The following is a 23,188-nucleotide window of genomic DNA, read 5'->3' as shown; positions in this document are numbered from 1 at the left end:
AAGAGGAGTAGCAATGTTTAGTAGCCAATCTCTCTCTTTGGAATTCTTGCCTTGAACTGCAACTATATTTTTTTTAAAAAACAGTTTCCTTTAGCAAACAACAGACATGGTTTCTAAAACCTGATTGCAGCCTGAAAGGTGGATTCCCTGAGTTGGACCAGGATTACTGGGGAGACGGATTATTCTCCAGCCATATCCTATGTTTGTTCTCTGCAGTTATTAGCAGTCCCAACTGGCAACATTAAAGTTCTGTTGGGAAGAAAATGCTCTTGATTCAATCAGAGCAACAAGATGTGCTTGAATTTCAAAATAGAAACAAAAAGTCCCCTTGGAAGACAGACTTCTTGACAATCCCTTAAAGAAGCTGCATCTTTCTCCTTAACTTGCATGGTAGCTAGGAGACTCCACAAAAATACCTGTTTTGAGTTCAAAAGGTGCTAAGAAGGCGAGACTAGATGCGTTGGAGCAGCCATGGTTGTGTTGTCAATGCTTCCTGACTGAAGGATCTGCAAGATGGCACATGCAATTGTGTGAGAAAAATCCCATCTCTTTATACAGGTGCATTATATTGACTCATATATGAAAGCATGGAGCTTTGTGTGCTTACATTTGCCACCTTAGCCTCTTGGGCCCCTTAATGCATATTTTCCTATTTTCCCCCTTCTAGAATTTGAGATCAAAACCTCAATCTTGTGGCAAGAACCACCAGGGTTTTTGAAAGCTGTGGCCCTGGGCTTTTGCTCTTCCCCATCCACTAAGCCTTTGTAAATGACGGGGGAGCTTTTCCACACAGGTTCAAGCCAAGCCAAGGGAAGGGAATCATAGGCGCTGTGACTTAAAGATCTAGGATTGGATTTCCAAGCAGTCAAGCCTTGTGTGAAGCAACAGGTGGAGGAAGAAACTGCTTGCCTCTGCATGCCTTTATGGGACTCCTTGTCCAAAGAAAGCTGTGCTTGCAGTCTCAGATCCTTCTCCCAGATCTGCTGGTGCTGCTCTGAGTTTCTGCAACTGACCAATGGGTTAAATAGGTTGAATCATCTAGGCTGGGCCCTTTGCCCTCCTTGGACCAACCATTTTCCTGCTCCTCTGCTGCCTCCATGTCTTCTGCTCATAGGAAGAGAGTTGTCTCTCTCACAGACAAGGACCAGCAACAAAATACAAGCCAAAATGAAGGACAAGAAAAGAGGCGGAAGGCTGTTTTCTACTGGCAGCAGTCATAGCTCCAACCCCCAATGCTCTGGGCCGGATTTTCTCCAACATCTGAATATTCCCACACCTTGTCTGGCTAATGTAGTAAATTGGGCTGCTCGTTTCCAGGTGATGTGTCCCCCTGGCAAAAAGGGCATTTGATGCCCAGCGCAGGAGATGTTGCCTTGCCAGGGATGAGCAAGAGCTTCCCTGTTGACCACAGCCCTCTTTGTCTCCTGGTTCTTCTCGCTCAGCTTCTTCCAGAGTTCCCTACTCAAAGCAAGATATCCCTCCACAACCCCTCTGTCCTGTTAGCTCCAATGCTTTTTAGGGTTTGGGGGTTTGGATGTGGAAATGGCCATTCCCTGGAAGAGCTGTTCCCAAGTCCAGTCTCCACAACCCACGGAAATAGGCTACACATGCAAAGTACCTGGTATCTCTTATAAATCTTACACAAAGCGTTCCTGCAGCGGATCTACTGGGCCAACTGGAACTAAGCAGATTGCTGTCTCTCAGTGCATCAACCCCTCGTCACTCTTGGTGGTCAGTTTGGGAAGCTTTGGACTGAGAAGGGAAGGAAACGCCACTTCCAAACCAAATCAACGAAAGACAAATTTGGGCTGTGGTGGCAGGCTGGGAATGTCATCATGAGGACATGGAATAGAGTGTTTTTGAGGTATATGTGGAAATAAGTTATGTTTGGGGCTTCTGGTTCTTTCTACGTGAGCAATATTTTCTGCATATGCCCATTACTTGGAGGACAGACAGCAAGCTGGCTGATCTTTGAAATCCAGTCCCTCTTTCTCTTCCCCTAGGCCACTAATAAGAACACTGCAGCTCAGAGAAATAAATTACAGTGATACAACATGTTTTTTTTTCCTTTTCCAAACATAATTCCTCTATCATTTACATGAAATATACTGGCTGGATTTTAACGTGTGTCCTCTCCATCTCCGATCTGTTCCATGTAGAAGGCACGACTCCAACATACTGCTGTATGTACTATTTGAAAGCGCTGCCAGACCCTTTGCTTCCAGGTGGTCAATCAAAGAGACTTTGGGAATCATAATCATGGCTCTCTCCCATTATGGCACTTTCCATTTGTTGCTGCTTGATATGGTTTTGTGCTCCAGCGTTTCCTCCAGGAGGTCCCTCAAGTCCACAACCCAACCCTTCAAAAGCTCTCCACGAAGCTGCCGGGGAAGAGGCCTGACCTGCCATTCCGCTGTAACGTCCCTTTGTACCAACCATCTTCCCTTTTCTTGTGGACGAACACAATGTCGCCCTCCTTCAGTTCAATCTCAGCTTCACTCTGCGGAGGATACGGGACCACGACACGGTATCTTCCATAAAAGAAAAGGGGAGGAAAAAAAAAAAAAGCTTATTGCAGATACCGTAGATCCATTTGCAAAGCAACATGTTTATGACTGATTTATTCTGTGCCTTGAAGTCAACAATAGCCATTAGAGCAGCCCCAGAGATAGACCTGCTCAGGATTAGCCATCATCATTGCCACCTTGCCATTGCAGGAAATGCAGAGAAGAATCAGTACACCATGCCAGATTATGTGTATGCGTGGAAAGCTTGCCATGCAGGCATAATGTGGCATATATACACTTCATGTTGATTACATACGTGTATTTATTTATACTCTTATTTAAAATTAATTGGCAAGCCCATCCTCCCAAATCTGATTGTCACCTGTCTTATATCTGCATACGGAGAGATTAAACTTTGGCATGAGAATCTTGTTTCACTGAGATAACATTACCTATCAAATTGCCTATGGCAAAGCTGCCACTCTTACATTCAGGGTGCATTGCCAATTTCAACCATGTGTAAATAAATGTGTGCATTATTTTAAACAAGTGTCAGCTAATTGCATTATTACATTACAGCAATTTTAGGTAGAATGACGCCAACTAATCTTGCAACTCCATATGGATAAACAAAATGAGAGAAAGTTAGTCATGGTTCACTGGACCGTATCATGTTGGCAAAACAATGTGTAAACTTCTCTTTCCCAGAATTCTTCAAATTGATATGCATTGTATTGATACAACAATCTTGACATTAATTCAGATTCCCCAAATGCTTAAAAAATGGAAAATCAATCTTAACAACAACATTTCCACTGAAGGGTTAGACATATTTCCAATGAACAAATGATGAAACTTTAAAGTGATACATATATATGCATACATACTTGAGACAAATGAGATTTTGTCTCTTAAAAATATTGACTATATATATATATCCCTTTGTGTTGTTTGGGGTCTTTTTTTTTTGTTCAAAACATAGCATAAATAACTAGCCATTAAGTCTCAGGAGAATGCTCCACTGATTTGCCAAACCAGGCTAATGCCATGTCAGTCCCTAACCTAGGGCAGGGTTATGGCACTCTATAGCAGCTCTCACAGGGGAAAACTTCCAGGGGCTTGTCTCAGTTCTGTTGATATGTTTATCATTTAAGATGACAGGTGCTGCCTGAGCAATGACTCCAGCTTCATCGCACAAAGTTGCCAGAGCCTTGTGAGCATGACACACATGGCTGTTATCTAAATTAGACCACTAATTTGGTTGTTACCTTTCCTGATCTCAGTGGTCCTCCTATTAACTCTCCCTAATCTTTCTAACATCTTCCCACTAACATGTCTTGATTCTCTGTGCTGACTCTTCCAACTGGCTCACCCAGGCCACATCTTTCCAGTTTTCCCCACTGGCCTGCTCACATCCCTGTCTTTCTAGCATCTTCTCACTAGGGAAAATACCTTCTTAGCAACCTCTCAGACACCCATTCTGATTTTCCCAACATCCTTTTCCATCCCTAAGTGTTGTCGAACTTCCTGCAATCTCTAGTTGTACTTTACAATACTGGTTAAAAATGTATGTTTTATTCTATGTAGAATAAAAATGGTATGCTGGCTGAACAGCCATGGATAGAAAGACATTACAGAGGGTGGTGAGCACAGTACAAAACATTGTGGGCTGTTCCCTGATACCACTAGATGACCTCGCTAGGGCTTGCTGCCTTAGAAGAGTGAGGAAAATGCTCAGGGACGACTCACATTCCAGTCAGCACTTCTTCACTCTCCTGCCATCAGGTAGGAGATATAGAAGCATAGCCAGCCGCACCAACAGGCTGAAGAACAGTTTCTACCTGTGGCTGTCAGACTTCTGAACGGAAAATAGCTTCATGTCAACATAGTATGATAGACTTGAGGGGCTGGCACAATGTGCAACAAGGTCACATGGTGTAATAAGATTGGGTCTGGGTTAGGGACTTCTGTCCTCATTGTGAGTTGTGTTGGGTGTGTGTGCATTAAAGGAGGATCAGCCAATCTCATTGTACACATGTTGCACTCTGACAATAAAGGTTGATTTGAAAAAAGAGAGAGATGTATGTTAAAGTAGCAATTGATTCTCATGAACCAGACCAAACAGACTCGCTAACATTCCTGGTGACGTATCCTTGTGCTATTGTTGTCTTTTGCCTCCGAACAGAGAGATACCAGTGCTGATGCAATCCATTGCTACCCAGATGTTTTTCTTTGCCTTTCTCTCAAGTCCTGTCATAGCATTTCGTGGCCATGCTGAGAAAGATACCTGAGGGCAGAGTGGCTGATATGGCAGCATTATACGTTGCAGGAGTTAGAAAGGCAACAGCAGCTTCTGGTCATGATAATCTTCAAGGGCTTCCTCTGTAATTGCTTAAATTTTTAACAAGCAATACCCCTTCAGAAACAATAGTCAGAAATTTGACTGTGGATGTCATCTTTTTGACCAGATTCTGTGGGCAATTCTGAATTGGCTAGAAAGACCAGATTTTTTGTCAGTCCTAGATTTTTTTAAAAAAACCCATACATATAATCCTGTTTACATGACCTCAAATGTCTGAATTCATAGCCTGGATTTATTAGAGGTGAATTTTAACCCAGGCTCAGGAGTATTAGGAGACTGAAATTCTGGTCATCTGGAAGACCAACCTAGTTTTGATTTATCAATGTATCATGTATAGGTGACAATGAACAAAGAAGCTGCAGCTTGAAAATCACAAAAAGTATATTGCTATTGTTATTTGTAATGAATAGTAGGACTAGATTTGGCACATGAGTTTGCACGAGACAGGATAACGTGTGTCAAAATCAGTCTTAGCTATTCCAGGTCTTTTCTTTTCCATTTCAAATATCCAATACAATGAAAGCATTTTTTTAAAAAAATTCTAATTCCAATGAAAGCTCTAGGGGTGAAATTGAGAACCAAAGTTTCTGAAAGCAAAGATGTCAGTTTTGTCAACTGTTGATCAGCTCTCAGGCCAAGAAGGACAAGAGAAAAAAAAATGTGAAGCTTTGGGGAAGGAGGAACAAAGGTACGCTAGTTTGTTCGGTTTCTAGTGGCTTCATGCAAATACAGTAAGCAATACAAATTTTTATATAGCCTTCCTGTATTGAAGGGCTGGGAAGTTTCTGCTGGGTTTAAGCTGGGGAGCCTGAACTAAACTAGTTGTTTTGCTTCATTCAACATACAAGGAGGTTAGGAAATATCTCAAGGACAAAATAAAAGATGTTTCCCAACTTCTGTTGTGGGCCATTCAAGGGAGATGGACAAGCCATCTTCCTTCACAGTAATGAAGGCTCTTCTTAATTTCATCTCCCTGCATGACCATTCATGAGGAATTTTTGTTCCAGAGATTCATTTCTGGAGTTGAAACCAGATGGTGCAAGAATGCTTGAAGAGATGTGTAATAAGATTAAGAGAAGAATTCAGTATACTTTGCCTTTGTACTCTTTAATTCTTTCAGTTGGATCCCAATCTTTGTTTTATATCTGGATTGGGTGGGTCTATTTTGAAAGATAAAGGAAGGCAGTAATTTGGAGGTAGTCCAGTAATTAGATATGATACTTATGAATGAAATATGAAACTTCTAAATGCAGAGTATTTGGGTGTACATAGTAGTAACTGGTGTCATGTTGTAAATTGGCAGTGATTCTTCACTATGAATCAGACGTGCACCAGATGGGACATGACATTTTTAAAAAGGATCTTTTGACTATATTTATGAGAACAAATGGATGTGGAATGAACTTCCAGATTAATATAGCTGTTCAAGTAATTCCATGACTAAGCTCCTCACAAAAAGATGAAATTAATATTCCTCACTTATTGATTAAAAATATACCAAATGTTAAGGGATAAAGACCAACAGAGACTCTGCACTACATTCCACCACATCAACTCAGAATATGAATTGATTTAATTAATAAACCAGTTAGAAGAAATCCCGCTTACAATTAAGATAATTTTCAGTTAGAGGTTATTCTTAGACTTGATTGGCAATCAAAATACTGGATTAACTTCCATTCTTAGGATCACAAGTGGGACATGATTATTTTGATCATTCTCCCCACCCTCAATATTACAGCCAGTGGGTTGAATAAATCTTTTTGCCTTCCATTCTGAAAGAATTCTGATTGGTTTGCTTTGATAATAGGAAAAAAAGGCCGAAATGAACTGCAAATATAACCTTTCTGTTCAAATAATCTTGTGCGATGTTATTACACAAAAAAATGGCCTTAATTGAAAGTGCTTGGAAATGCAAATCTGCAAACAGGGAGTTTTCATTGCACTGTATTTGCATTTAAGGCCTTACCTTTCTCGATTCAATGGCTTAGCTTCTGGGTGGCTGGTTGCCATTGAAGGTGGCAGTTGCCTTATGGGAGAAGGGATAGAAAAATTCAGATCCAAAGATCCCGTCTTTCTGTGCAGAGGCTCCATCTCCATTGCGCCTTGCATTTCACTCTCGATAGGGCAGGATCCTGCCCTCCCATGGCTAGAGAGGGAGGACAACTCAGGTCCCATTGCGCCCTGCAGCATCCCTTCCACTATTGCCATAGGATCATGTGTTGGAGACATGGAGGGAGGAGAGCGAGGTTTCTTTTTCGTAGAGGCTCCTGCTAGAAGTTTCAAGAGTCCGCTTTTCTTTTCTTTCTGCATGAGGATCACATAAACCATGGAAGGTCTGATTATGCAATTGAGGTAAACATCACCACCTATTTTTCATATCCACCAACATAAAAGCTACATAGTCCTGCAGCAGGCAAAGTATAGACCTCTGGGAGAATGCATCTGTGTTTCTGTGTGTGTGTGTGTGCGCACATGTACATAAGTACCTTGGTGTGCATATGCATATACCACAAACCCAAATATTCATTCAGGTTGTTGCACTGAAGGATTTTATTTAGGCAGAAAAATAAACAAGAAAGCAAGCATCATTGACACATTATCTTTGCAAAGATGGCTATGTCCTTATGGACTGTAAATGTGATGTGTAGTACTGGAGTTGGTATTACATTTCATTGCAATAAGGACAAATGATTCATCCCAGGGAAATACGCAACTCTAAACTGCTGAAATTTGAAAAGGCAATAATGCTTGAGTCTACCCATGGGGGAAGCAGAACACTGAATGTCTAAGTCTGTGGCGCAACAAGAAATTGGTTGTTCCTACAAGCATGTTGTTTCTTTGCTTATTTCTCTTGCTTCCCTCCTTTTGACTGATCCCAGCACTGGGGCCTTTGTGAGATCAGAACATGAAATCAATATGTTCTTGCAATGCACAATTTTCCCTTTCACCAGATCTTTTAAGTCAGCCTTGACACTATCATCTCTAGCTGACAATGATAGTGGATCATTTGACTAGCGGCGATGGGAGTTGTAACTGAACATACAAGCTAGCTCCTGTGGTTTTTAAATTTTCTCTAAATATTTATTTTTTGTTAATATAATTGTCTTTCCAGGAAGCACAGAGTGGTATATGGCGCTATACTCTCCCATTTGGTTCTTGCATTAGTTCAGTCTCACGAGTTAAGTTGAAAGATAGTAGCTAAGCAGAGGTTATCCCAGTTATAATACAAGGATAGTGCTCAACTTATAACCATTCATTTAGTGATTATTCAAAGTTACAAGCATACTGAAAAAACTGATTAATCATTATTTCTCACAGTGATGATCATTGCAGCATCCCCACATTAATGCGATCAAAATTTGAGTGTTTGGTAACCAACGTGTATTTATGCGATCACCACATGGGGATGTTGCCAGATGTTTCCAACAAGCAAAAAACTTTGGGGAAACTAGATTCATTTAATAACCATAGCAAAAATGGCTGTAAAGTCAGGCATGGTTCAAGTAACAACCACTTTGTTTTGCAAAATTTTGGTTCCAGTTGTGATTGTAAGTCAAGGACTACCTGTAGGTTCCTTATCCTTAATCTATCACTTTAAACATGGCTTTTGATTCCATTTAATTTCAACTTTCAATTTAGCCAGCATATAAAAGAGAGAGAGAGAAAGGGGGCGGGGGGCAGAAAAAGAGAAAATACAAATAAGTATATATAACAATCCATCTTATGTTCTACTATAGAGCCCATGCCAAAGCCCTGATGACAAGTAACACAACTTGTGTTCTAGGTGTATAAAAATCTTATCAGTGAGCAGAAAATACAATGTTATATAAAACCTGCAATATAAAATAGCATGTGTAATTCTTTCCAGCTCTGGCATGCCAAAGGGGCAGAAACAATGTGCTATGGGAATTTGTGATACCCACCCTGTAAGGTATATGCTGAAGGAAGGGCATTAGAGTGAGCCCACAGTTTCTAAAAACAATTTGCTTACTGCTAAGAATGCACAACAGAAACTCTTTTCAGTGTCTGTATGTCTCTCTCTGTATGCAAATATGGGGGAATTTCAATGTTTTAAAGCCGAAGTTTGAGGAAAAACAATTTCACATTTCATAATATTACTACAAGATAAACAATGTGCAAAGCTTATTTCAGTGACACAATTACTAATCCTTTCTTTTCCCTCCAATTTTGTCATTTCTTCTATTTATTTATTTTCTGCAAATTCCCCTTAAACTTGTAAGGAAAGGCAGGAGCTTCCTTCTAATCTACTGGTAAATTAATCTGGCAAGATATATAAAATATTTAATGTTAATCAAGGCAATGTAATTTCATTTATTTATAGTCTTGCAGACTTATCAAATCAAATCTTCATTATGGTCATAAACTAGCATATGCAAACATACAGTAGTTCACAATTAATCAAGGATAAGTTTAATTATTATTTTCCAGTGTATTTGTCTTGTTGAGCCTTATATCAAATTGGATACCAGAATAATACACTAAGCTCAGAAAGCACAGAGAACCTCATGTCTTTCTTTTTTATTTTAGCTTTCTTATGGTTAAAATTTACAAGCTACCCAACTCCTAGGGATTCTATCTCAATCACATTAACCTACCATCTGTTTCTATATATTTTATGGAACTGACATTTCTCCTGCTTTGAAATTGCTAAATTTCATCCTGATTTTCAACAGTTGTGAGTCAAGAGTTCACTTTTTCTTGCCTGGCAGCACAGAGTATTCATCAATACAACACTGGAAAACAGGGGTGGGATTCAAATTTTTTAACAACTGGTTCTGTGGGTGTGGCTTAGTTGGTGGGCGTGGCTTGGTGGTCATGGGACTGGCTGGGCATGGCCAACTCAACATCACTCACATTGAGGCACGCATCTCCTCGCCTGCCCTCTCATGACTATAGGGATGCTGCAACAGTCGTAAGTGTGAAAAATGGTCATAAGTCACTTTTTTTAGTGCCATTGTAACTTTGAATGGTCATTCCACACAAGCAAAGTATCAGTAAAGGAGGGGAAAAAAGAACTCCAGAGAAGTTTCCAAAGACAGGAAGTCTAGTGCTGCCAAGAATGTAATAAGGGTTAACGGAGAGGCAGTTTCTGTAAGCAACACCAGAATGTTTCCTTCCTGCCTTCCTTACAGGATTAGGCCAGTAATTTCTTCTAACAACTGGTTCTCTGAACTGCTTAGAATGTTAACAACTGGTTCTAGCGAATAGGTGCAAACCTGTAGAACCCCACCCCTGCTGGAAAAATGTATGTTCTTAGTTTTTAAAATTTTGGCAAGTCTACCCAGTTTGGGGTTGCGGCAGCTTTAAAACTTGCTAACTGAATTTTGTTTTGCCCTAGTTAGATTCAGCTTAATGGGTTCCAGACCCAGATAGAGAAAAAGTAATATCTTAATATTTTTTGGGAATGGAAACAAATATTTAGACTGATTGGTGAGATCATCTATAAAATGTCGAATTCAGGAAAGCCATCAATTGCCCGTTATAACAGGATATCTTCAGGAACCCAAGTAAGATAGCTTTCCTATACACCGTGATTGTTTACTATTCAAAAATGTTTTCTTGATGAATTAGAAATGGTTTTTTTACATTAAAAAAAAACTTGTTGCAGAGATGGAACATACAATCAGCCTATAAATCTGAGTAATGAATCTTAATCCATTAGAATTTATTCATTAGAATTAGACCACAGTATGCATTACTTACATGAAGGGTTCTGGCAAGGGATGGATTGCATCTCACAAGAACTGGGAAGAGTGAATTTGGAAAATGACTAGATCAGTTTATCCAAAGGATAAACAAAAACTGAGGGGGAAGGGTGACCAATCTTTAGGACCTAATCCCAAGCATAAACCTCAAGTTAGTCAATCAAACAAGAAGATGGGAAGGCAAAAAAAACCTCAGATACAAAGCAGGAAATGTAAGAAGCATACCCAACAGGGTAAGCCACAAAGGACTCAGATGCCTATAAATTATCACTGCAGCTGCCAAAATAGCCAATGCAATCCTAGGCTGCATTAACAAAGGGATAGAATCAAGATCATGAGAGCTGTTAGTATTGCTTTATAAGGTAAGACTACATTTGGAATCCTGCATCCAATTTTGGTCACCACTATATAAAAAAGATGTTGAGACTCTGGAAATAGTGCAGAGAAGAGCAACAAAGATGATTAGGGGGCTGGAGGCTGATATGGAGAATGATTGCAGGAATTGGCTATTTCTAGTCTAGTGAAAAGAAGGACTAGGAATGACAAGATAACAGTGTTTTAATATTCGAGGGGCTGTCACAAAGAAGAGAGAGTCAACCTAATTTTCACAGCACTAGAAGGCAGGACGAGAAGCAATGGATGGGAATTAATCAAGGAAAGAAGCAACCTGGAACCAAGGAGATATTTCATGACAGTGAGAACAATTAACCAGTAGAACAGCTTATCTTCGGAAGTTGTGGGTACTCCATCACTAGAGGTTTTTAAGAAGAGATTGGGCAGCCAATTGTCTGAAATGGTATAGGGTCTCATTCTTGAACAGGGGGTTGGAGTAGAAGACCTTTCATTTCTGTCATTCTGTTCACTTCTTAATTATTACGTGTAAAAAGGAATAAAAAACTTGCCTTGGCTAGTTCTATTCTTCCAACCTAACATATAGTTCTTTGATAGTTAAAGAAAGAAAAGCATTTCTGTAGGAGATGACCAGGCTGAGACTGAGGGAGGGGGTCAAATGTGTTATCAGTCATCAGTTCCTGTGCGCCCACAAGAAATCTAAGTCCAGTCCAACTTGAATTCCTTTCTTAACTCCCACTCTTTTCCCTTAACTGCTAATAGTTCAGATTCTTACAGAGAGCTTAAGCTTGCAATAAATCTTTATACTCATTTGAACTGTCTGAATCTCCTGATTTCCATGGCACCTAATAATTTTTGTTTGATTTGTTGGCAATACTCGCACATAGCTACACATTCAATAATTGGTATCTACAAGTATCTAGAATTTATGTATGTGAGTTGGATGTTGCCATCATCTGATAGGAAAAATCAGGAGCCACTGACACCCAAGATATCAATCATATACAATTCTACCGATAGTGATTCTTAGGATTGATTAGAAACCTATCAGAAGTTTGTAGTCAAATATACTATTTGGATTTGCTAGCCTTTGTTGCATACCCAAGGTTACATTTTCAGAATTTTGTAATGTGTTCGGCAACTCAAAAATTAGTACACAAATGAAAATACAACCTAAGCAAATATGTTAGCAAAAACTATGCATCAAAATGCTACCTCCTAAAGAACAAATTCTTAGCCTAAATCCACACTTTAAGAAAAAACATTAAAATGCCCACAATACATATTTCATAAGTGCTTGTGAAAATGCGTACGGTTTAACTGCAAATATTTTCCCAGCAAACAGCAAACAGAACATGTAGTAGTTCAGATGAGAAATTTTGTGCACAGCTGACAAAATCATTTTCTGTATCAGACATAACAGAAGTATCTTAAGTGAAAGCAGTAAATGAAGCATGCTGAATGACAGAAGTGTCCTCAGTGTGTGTTCCTTCTAACTGGTGGGATTTGGGGAAAAAAAGCTGGTTTGCAAAGTACTCTCCAGATTAGAGATCCAACGTGCAGAATAGCACAAGCATCCTTGAAATATTAAAATTGGGCCTTGGTTGCCTTGTGACATAACGGCCAAAGTATATCAAAACTACCAGCACCAACCTCACTGTTAGCAGGAAACACTGCAATGAGGCACAGGTATCTTTGGGTCCCTCTATTGATGACACAACATATGGAGGATTGCAATAGGAATGTAAGAGTGGTAAATGGTAAGGGGCATGAAAGCAAGAAAAAGGAATGCTGTGTACCCGTGATGCAACAGATTGAGTGAATCTGGGATAATTCTTTGAAACAAAATTGATGAGTACATATAGGGGAATGAAAACGTATTTATTCTTCAAGGGTTAATATCTGTATCAAAAAGTATGAATTGGTTTCATGTGTATTATGTATAAATGTGAGAGTAGGAATCATGTTATGATAGGTGAATGTTATACTGAAGTGCATGGTACCACTGGGAACCTGGAAGAGAAGAACAATTGTACAAACTTCTGCATGCCAACTATTCTTCCATATAGAGAAAAGAATGTAGCATTCTCTGGCTATTTAAAGGTTCTTTTCCATGCGATGAGATGGAAAGAAAGGGGCTGTAATGGAATGGTAAATATCGCTGGAGGAAGGCTGATGAAAGTAGCTATTTTTTAAAATAAAAATACACTATGTGACTTGATTGAAGTGGGGTTTGGCAAGAAATGCTGGATTCGTGCAGGTCCTTGATCTGTAATAATAAACTAAACTAAAAGTCCTGGATAGTCCAGCATACAAAAGTCAGAATTGCCTGAGCACAATGAGCGTTCTCCTTCAGCTGAGATAATAACACATGGCTCCCTCTCTGCGCACACACACACACAGGGAATAACAAAAGAAACACACGTGTGCCAAATTTCATAGCGTTGCAGAATGATAATGCTTACCCTGTTATTAATGGCAAGAAAAGAATGATCAATATGTTTGGTGCATTTGAAATATTATTCTAAATAATTTACATGGCCTGCCTAACTCTTGTATTTTCTCATTCTGATTCTCAAGTAGTCTTTGCATTTGTTAAATTCCCCTCTTCCTACTGTATGGAGAAAAGTGAGCAAATAGGATTATTTCTTGCAGTCTATAAAAATTGGAATCTCTTCACTACAAGGGGGTAATGAAAAAGAAGGATTCTGCTAGAAATTAACAGCTGCTGGATTGGATTTAAATATTCATTTATGGCATAGCTCTGCCATGGCCACTGTGGTCCTATCACACACATAAAATTTAATGTAATTCAAGGGATTTTTATTGAAAGGATCAAGTAATATCAAGTTGCATCTCATATGTTTGTACACTACTTGTACCCTATTGTACCATCTCATATGTTTGTACTCTACCCTACAATTGCATCTCATATGTTTGTACCCTCGAATATGTTAATTTCTGTCCTAATACCTTCATATAGAAATACTATACAATTGTTTTAAATTTAACCATAAACTTCATTTTAAAACATTTTTCTTCATTTTGTTAAAGGTTTGTATTTTGAATATTAAAGTCCATGATACAGAATCACTTGAATAGATTGGGAAAATTCTGGAATGGAAAATTCTGAATGTGGGAGAAGTCCTTTGATGAGATTTAATATATATATATATGTTCTGAGATGTCTAGGCAATAAATTCAAAGTAGAATCTGGTTCGTCACCATGAAAGTATATTCTGAATATTACAAATGTTTAAGAAAACTCATTTTTAAGCATGTTTGAAGAAGTGCTAAAGCTAACAACAGGAGAGAAACCTATTTTATTACATAATTTGAAACACACTATGTATTGACAGTTGGAGTTCATACATTTGGCTGAGTTAATTGCCAGCCTGAGAAACAATCATCCATTGATTGTTGCTATAGATCTTTTGCTGTAATGTTAGGAAAGAAATGGCAGGTAAAATGCTAAGCATGAGATAACGCCTACAGATAAGTGTTTTATGATGTGAAACCTTCATGGCCACAAACTAAATGAAGTAAAGGATCTACAGCCCAATGTACATTCCAAATGGGAATAAGATCAATAATTTGCTTTAAAGTTAACATTTCAAATTATTTGAATCATTGACAGGACAGTGGGCCTGAACAAGCACAGTGAATAGGCTTTAATGTTTATTTTGCATTGGATTCTTCCTCAATACTTAATTGTGTTTGTTCATTCTTTCTGATGAATGTCTGATATGTTAATTTATAGAGAATTTTATTATTCATAGATTCTTTGTACCTTTACTTGTAAATTAGGCTTCTAGACAAAGAAATAAAATTATTGATTACAAACAGTAGCTGAAAACACTGAGACATCTAATCTAGATTTCGAGCTCTGCCTCACCATAATTTATTCCATTTGCAAAACATTTCCAAAGTATTTAAAACCCCGTAGTTTCTCCATATTGTTTTTGCCATCCTAGGATCTCAAACGTGTTTGGTATAGTTCCTACTCTATATTCAGCTCCCAGGAAGCACCTTCAGCCAAACATTACTTAGCCTGAACTAGCTAGTCGCTGATCCGCTGAGTAGGCCACTAACTGATTTAAAACAATAAATGCACATGATAACTCATGTTGCCCGAGATAAAGAATAAATCCAATTATGAAAAACCATAGCAGCAACAGTAGAACTTGCCAAACTCCTGAAACAAATGCCTGGACAAACAAACAGGTCTTCAGAACCTTGAGAAAGAAGAACAGGGTTTTCAGGTACAGTCATAGAAAAGTCACAACTCTTGGTCTAGCAAGATGAAATTGTTTAATAGAAGTGCCCAGAACATATCCTCTCTGCTACATCTGGTAGGGGAGCAGAAACAATGAAGAAAGGTAGTCCAACAAACTAAAGTGAGAAAGGTATCTTGAATCATATCTGGATGCTTACCAGGAGGCAGTGCAGCTCATGGAATGATCTTATATCAGCCTACCAAGAAACACCAAAAACTGTCTATACTCTTGCATTCTGGACAGTTATGAGTTCCAACTGCTCTTTATGGATACTCATATAGATTACAGCAACCCACCTAAGAATTGACTAAGAGTTGATTAACTGTGAACAAGACCTCCCAGTTCAAGGAGGGGTACAATTGGTGCACAAGATATCAGATTTACAAGGTAGACCACACCAAGAAACTGTTGCTGCATAGGTTTACAACTGTTTTTTTTTTAATAAAATAGCTATAGTAACAGAATCTAGATTCAAATCTACTTTCCCTCCTTTTATTTTCATATGAATTAGGAGGGTTCCCGTGTTAGATGGTTTTGTAAGTAATTTTGTATGGGCTTAATCTATGTTGATCTATTTGTTGCCTTGATAACAGACTTCCCTCTCTCTATCAAGGTCATCCTTTATATTCCCACCACAAAGGACCCCTAGCCATGTTTGCCACTTGGTCATCACTTATACTTAGTAAAAAACACCACTAGTTACCTTTCCTAAAAGAGCATACTGTATAATAGAAATAAAGCTTACAGCTATGCCAACCCATTTTCCTTTTTATGTATTCAACAGAGCAGTATGATTTCTTCCTGGAGTTAAAACTATGGGGCTTCTAAAATTATATAGCTGAAGGATGGGAACAATCTTCTAGACTCACTGTAATTTCTCAAGATTCTTAGATTTTTGAAGGCATCCAAGATACTTTTTAGTTATTTACAATAGAATTATAGTCTTATTTTATACATTCTGATGCACCAAATGAAACGTATTAAAACTTATGTTTAAAAAACACACCAATGTTATGCTCCTTGCAAATATTCTTTTGCTGCCAAATCAGTATGCAAAATATAACTTGAAGACAAGCAGATCACACTGGGAGTTCCCACCATGGGTGTTCTCAGAGTAAAATATGCCTGGTTCTGTGCTGAACTTTGATTCTGTAACCTATTTCTGAGAAAAAAATGGTTATGGAAAAGAGCTAGAGAATGATACACTGCACAATTTATATTATAGGATTAAAATAGTTTAGCTTTATATAATATCCAATTCTTCATTTTTGTTTGAACACAACCTTTCAGGAATCTTAACAAATTAGCAAAATTTTTTGCTCTGTTTAGCAAAAGAAAAAGACCTACAAATGTTCTTTTACCTAATGTTCCATGGGGAGCAACTACAGCAACTACTTAAACAATAAAAATGAGAACTTTCCAGATATGTCAAATTTCTAACGAATCATGTGACTATTGCTGAACCAGCCAGATCAGCCTTTTGGCACAGGGAAAGCTGTGGGCCACATGCACTGAACAAAACCCCATCTGTATATTAAAAGGAAATTGAACTTTAGCAGTTAAATCATGCTTTTATCATTGCAGAACAAAATTTGGCAGTGCTACATTTCTATAGTTAAGAATCAACTAGAAATGAGGGGAATCTATGGCTGCAGCTGCATGCTATTTTGCTTTTCTTAGTTTACTAAATCTGGATCTAAAATGCATATTCTTAAATGTACTAAGACTAAAAAAATACAAGAACTATAGTCAATATACTAAACTGAAATGAAATTCCAGATTGAACTAATTTAATGTTAAACATCCAAAATACTCAAATTTGCTTTAAAAACCAACAATTCTTTCTGAACAATAGTCCAAGATGCAATTTGTGAACAAAAGGAATTTATTTTTTTATGATGTTAGGTCCAAGATATTAACAGAGTTGGAAGGGATCTTGGAGGTCTTCTAGTCCAACCTTTTGTTCAAGTAGGAGACCCTCCACCATTCTGGACAAATGGCTGTCTTCTTAAAAACCTCCAGTGATGGAGCACCCACAACTTATTAATTGTTCTCACTGTTAAGAAATTTCTCCTCAGTTCTAGGTTGGATCTCTTTTGATAAGCTTCCAACCATTATTTCTTGTCCTGCCCTCAGGTGCTTTGGAGATGGAATGGGACAATCGCCATGGCCAACTCACCACAATCAAATCACCATGGTCAATTTGCCACAGCCAATTCACCACTGCCAACTTGCTGCGGGACAATTTGCCATGGCCAACTTGCCACAGGGCATCTCGCGGGAAAATTCAACAATTCAATTTAATTATTTAAAATAGTTAAAAAATATTTTAATTTTTGTCATTGACATATCATTTTGCCCCTCCTTTGGCATTCTTTCTTCAATGATTCTATTCTACTATTTCTTTGATATTAATATAACACTTGCCCCACAGTGAGTTGTCTCATGACAAGTTGGCCACGGTGAATTGTCCTATGCTGAGTTGGCCATGGTGAGCTGTCACAGACTCCTTTGGAGAATAGGTCAACCCCCTCTTCTCAGTGACAGCCCTCAAATATTGGAAGACAGCGATCAAGACACCCCTAATCCTTCTCTTCATTAGAGTAGACATACCCAGTCCTGCAACCATTCATTATATGTTTTAGCCTCCAATCCCCTAATCATCTTTGTTTCTCTTCTGTGTACACCTTCTAGAGTCTCAACATCTTTTGTCATAGTGATCAAAACTAGATGCAGTATTCAAAATACAGTCTTACCAGTAGATATAAAGTATTCTAATAGTTTGCTCTTGATACTATCCCTCTGTTGATGCAGACTAGGACTGCACTGGCTTTTGTGGCAGTTGCAGCTCACTGCTGGCTCATACTTAAATAGTTGTCCAATAGGATGTAGAGACACTCCTCTCACAGTTGTGGTTGTTGAGCCTGGTACCACCTATTCTGTCCTTGTGCATCTGGTTTTTCTTGCCTAAGTCTAAAACCTTACCTTTCTCACCATCAAATTGCATTTTGTTGGATAAGGCCCAGTGTTCAAGTCTATCAAGGTCCTTCTGCTCCTGAGTCTCTATTCTAAAGTGTTGGCTATTCCCCTCAGCTGGGTGTCATCTACAAATTTGTTAAGTTCATCTAAATCATTTATGAAGATGTGGGCCAAAGAAAGAACTTTGGGATACCCCACAGCATTTTTCCCTCCATGTAGGTGTAGTTCTATTGAGGACTATTAAGTCCTCAATGTATATGTAGATGTAGCTCCATTAAGTACTACTAAGTGTAAGAGAATCATACTAGAGCTTAAAAAGAGGGCCCTGGGTTTGCAAGGAGATAAGACCAAAGTCCCACATTACCACCATAATAACCTCTCTGGTAGATTTTTTTCTTTGCCTAATTATTTTTATAATATTCTTTCTGAACTATGCAGAAGAACACTTTCATTAGACAGACTCAATGTCTTGCCAGTAGTGCTTTGGAAGGGAAAACTTAATAATCACTAACACAAGATGGCCTATGCCTTTGGCCATCAAAATAAATTTTGCGCATATTTATGTGTTGTTCTTTCTATAGACCAAAGAAGTCTGAATTATGAGTGCCTGACTAACCTTTCACTTAAGCTAGTCTGATAAGCATTACACGATTCCTTTGTTCATATATACATCTATAGAAATATTCAGGAGGACTGAACTTACTGATCGATTAGTTGTTTGACACATGGTTTTGTTACAGTTCTGCTCCTACTTCAAGGATAGATTCTAATAAGGAACATTGTCATTTTCTAGAGTGGGTGACTTTTCTTCATAGATGGCATTCAAATCTATTTTTTCTTTCTATCATCTGCAGTTGTGCAGGACTCCGTCATTGGCTACTTAGAGTGGATCAAGTAAAGTGAAAGTGAATCGAGACAAGCTGGAGGAACTAGAATTGAGGGGGGAGGGGATTTCATTCAGCTTGAAGGCTCAAGCCATGCTATTTTGGGAATCTGTGGAATTGTGTTCATTGGATAAAGTTCTGCTATGCTATGTGTGTCATTCCAAAAAAGAAGCTTCTCTTGTAACTACTAGGACCTGGTCAGTAGCAACCCACTATTATGAAATTGCCTCACCCAATCTACTTAGATTGTCCTTTCTATGGCAATTTAAATAAATAATAATAAACAAAAACTTTAGCTTTTCCCATACAGTTCTGTTATTTTTATTCTGTTATTTGTCTTTTTGTGGAAGTGTTATTTTTTTTGCCTTTATGTTTCTTTGTATTTTTATTACTGCACTATTTATTATTTTAATTTAATTGTTTCCATAACGTTTGCTATGTCATCGTTGGGGTGACATTATCCGCTGTGATCCAATTTGATGGGAGTGTTGCTATAAATAAAAATGTAAAATAAATAAATAAATAAATGTATTATTGTGTGAAAACGGCATGCTTTCATCTGATGGATAGCAGCTGCTCAATAGCTATGGCTAATTTAATTATTTTAATTATTGTATTAAACTTCTAGCCTATTTTTCCTCTGGTAGATCTGAGCAGGCAGTATATACCTGTGTCTCTGAATAATTTCTAAGGCCAGGCTGGATTAAACTGTAGCTGCTGAACACCTCTATGGCTATATATGGGGCTTCTCCAGGGGTGGGATACTACCAGTTCACACCTATTTGCTAAAACCAGTTGTTAACATTCTAAGCAGTTTGGAGAACCAGTTGTTAGAAGAAATTACTGGCCTAATCCTGTAAGGAAGGCAGGAAGAAAACATTCTGGTGTTGCTTATAGAAACTGCCTCTCCGTTAACCCTTATTACATTCTTGGCAGGACTAGACTTCCTGTCTTTGGAACTTCTCTGGAGGTTTTTTCCCTTCCTTTACTAGTACTTTGCTTGTGTGGAGTGACCATTCAAACTTACAATGGCACTGAAAAAAGTGACTTATGACCATTTTTCACACTTATGACTGTTGCAGCATCCCCACAGTCATGAGAGGCCAGGTGAGGAGATGCGTGCCTCGATGTGAGTGATATTGAGTTGGCCATGCCTAGTCAATAACATGACCACCAAGCCATGTCCACCCACGCACGGCCACCAAGCCACGGCAAAAGAACCAGTTGTTAAAAATTTGAATCTCACCCCTGGACTTCTCTCTGGTGGTACCTGGCCCTTGGGAAGCTTCCCATCCACCAGGATTCCAGAAGGTCCAGCTCCTGCCTGAGGCTTTATGGCCAGGAGGATGAGTGGGTCCTGTTTGCCTTCCTTGAAAATTTTGGTGAAGAGTTGATTATTTTTACTTGACATCTTTTATTGTTTTTTTTTTAACTGAGATTTTTACTTTTATGTTTAGTTAGCTGCCCAGCGTTAAGATATCATTTGAAAGATGAATACATAAGTAAATTTGTAGGTCACACCAGAGAAGAACTGATGGTATTTACTAACTGGTAAAAAAGAAAAATCACTACACTATTTTAAGCATAGTGTACAGGAATGAAATTATGCATGAATCAATAATTCCTTAAGCCCATATGGTAATTCTACCCTACATTAAACATTTTGAACAGATTTTACTACTGGCTTAGAGGAACAAATGGTATTTTCAAATAGCTGGCTTTCAACTAATTTGGGTATATTTTAGGCATCAGAAAATTATAAAGATGCTCTGTCACTGATGATGGATTCATAAACTGTTCCAAGAACCAACAATGTATTCATCTCTTTAGCAGCCACAGTGCCATATGCTTTGGGAAAGTTTAATCAGAATTCTTATCAGAAGTGAAGGTTTTTTCCCTCCTCAGAAAGAATAAGTAGATGTTTAAACATTTCCAGTGTGATTTGCTTTATCGGATTAAGCTCCTGGAACACTATCGTTTTGTTCAAGTCAGTAGTTACACCTGACATGAAAACAATAGCTAACTGTCAGAGGAAAAATAAATTGTTATCCAATCATAACATATTGGTAATTAACAGAAATACTACTGTTAAAGAGGAAATTATATTCTGTGATTTTAAGACATAATACACTGCTGCAGATTGGTTTATGGTAATAAAGCAAAATAAATATGTATATATTATAAAATCTTTTTTACAAAAAAATTATAAAAACAATGCAGGTTTTTTGTCCTCTGTGCTTCACGTTTTAATACTAAATTATCCACATCCACAGTTATCCTATTGTTTCAACTTGAAATGGTTTTAACTTCTGAAGAGGGGGTTTGGAATTTGAAGGCTTTAGAAATGAATGTTTTTTATTCCAAAAATCTGAGGCTGACAATATACTGAAGCAAATTTACTACAGGGATTTGTCACTAATAATGAAACCTGAATTTTGGAATATGTTCTGAAACAGTACAGGGGAAAATAAAAATCTGTATTAGTTTAATCATCATAAATTAAAATGTATAACTATGCTGGACTAAAAATTGTAGCTAAAACTGTATTGTAGCTAGGAAAGAAAGTCCACTCATTGAACAAAACATTAATTGAATTGGTTGTTTAGGATTTTTTTCTGAATAAGGACAAAAAAATCCATTCTTTAACCTGATCATTAAAAGATAAGAGAACCATAAAATATATGGCTCTTTATCTATCTGGAACTTAAAAGATTCCTATGCTTTAAACTGGTAATTTGTAATTTTTTAAATGGCCCCAAAAATAGAAGAAGAGGGAACAAAAGATCCATCCAGGAATTCATAATCTTTAGCAACAAAACGAAACAAAAATTCTCCAGTCCTTCTAGCAGTTTGAAAGCATGCAAATGCGAGTAGATTAATAGCTACCACTTTGGTGGGAAAGTAATAGCGTTCCATATGCCTTTGGCATATAGCGCTGGTGGATACATGACTATGGGAAATGTCTTTGGACAACGCTGGCTTCCTGGGCCAAGAAACAGAGATGAGCACCACACCTGATGCATCTCCATTCCTGGAGTCAGACACAACTGGACAGGGAAACCTTTACCTCTAGCAACAAAACTTATGACTATTAAGAAGGAATGCTTCTACACCAGGCTTGTCCAACCCGCGGCCCATGGGCCGCATGCGGCCCAAGTTGCCTCGTAATGCGGCCCAATGCCCACCCCAACCATCGTGCCACAGCCAGCGAGAAGGAGGAAGAGAGGCAGGCGCGAGGCGGGGCGAGGCGAGCGCCAGGCCAAGCAGCAAGAGAAAAGGCAGGCTCCGTCAGAACGCCACCTCCTGCTGTTACCGCCGCCGCTGCTGCTTCTGCCCCGCCGCCGCTGCTGCCCCGCCACCGCTTCTGCCCTGCCGCCACCCTCCCTCTTCTGCCCCACCGCCACCCCCGCCGCTTCTGCCCGCCGCCACCCCCGCCGCTTCTGCCCTGCCACTGCTCCTCTTCTTCCCCGCCGCCACCCCCCGCTTCTGCCCCGCCGCCATCCCTGCCGCTTCTGCCCTGCCACTGCTGCTGCTTCTGCCCCGCCGCCGCTGCCCCCACGGTGGGGAAGAAGCGGCGGCGGCGGGGGATGGTGGCGGGGCAGAAACGTGGCGGCAGAAGCAGCAGCGGGGGGGAAGAAGCAGCGGCAGAAGCAGCGGCGGCGGGGGATGGTGGCGGGGAAGAAACGGCGGCGGCAGAAGCAGCAGCGGGGCGGGGGAAGAAGCGGCGGCGGCGGCAGAAGCGGCGGCGGCGGGGATGGTGGCGGGGGCAGAAACGGCGGCGGCAGAAGCAGCAGCGGGGCGGGGGAAGAAGCGGCGGCGGCGGCAGAAGCGGCGGGGGATGGTGGCGGGGGCAGAAACGGCGGCGGCAGAAGCAGCAGCGGGGCGGGGAAGAAGCGGCGGCGGCGGCAGAAGCAGCAGCGGCGGTGGGGCAGAAGCCTTCCCACGCCGCTGCTTCTGCCCCGCCGCCACGCTGCTGCTTCTGCCTTCCAGTCCTGCCTCATCCAGCCCGGCTATTTGCAGGAGGAGAGGTAGGCGTGAGGCAGGCGAGCTCCCCCGCAAAATTTGGCCGGAAAATAAACTGTGATAAAAAACGGTGATA

The 23,188-nt window shown here is 39.5% G+C and overlaps 1 protein-coding gene across 1 annotated transcript in view; it reads right to left on the bottom strand.

Moving 5' to 3' along the window:
* Positions 1–2,042: 2,042 nt before the first annotated feature.
* SH3RF3 (SH3 domain containing ring finger 3) overlaps positions 2,043–23,188 on the bottom strand; it is a 208,058-nt gene continuing 186,912 nt past the window's right edge. The window contains exons 9-10 of the mRNA XM_026707376.2: positions 6,839–7,176; positions 2,043–2,531 (exon numbers count right to left, since the gene is read on the bottom strand). Coding sequence (XP_026563161.1) covers positions 2,363–2,531; positions 6,839–7,176 — 507 coding nt within the window. The 3' untranslated portion in view covers positions 2,043–2,362. The remainder of the gene's footprint in view (positions 2,532–6,838; positions 7,177–23,188) is intronic.

This window comes from Pseudonaja textilis, chromosome 8 (genome assembly GCF_049901715.1).
Source record: "Pseudonaja textilis isolate UNSWEBS1 chromosome 8, rPseTex1.2, whole genome shotgun sequence".
Taxonomy (NCBI): Eukaryota; Metazoa; Chordata; class Lepidosauria; order Squamata; family Elapidae; genus Pseudonaja; species Pseudonaja textilis.
This window is presented reverse-complemented; position numbering and strand designations above follow the sequence as displayed.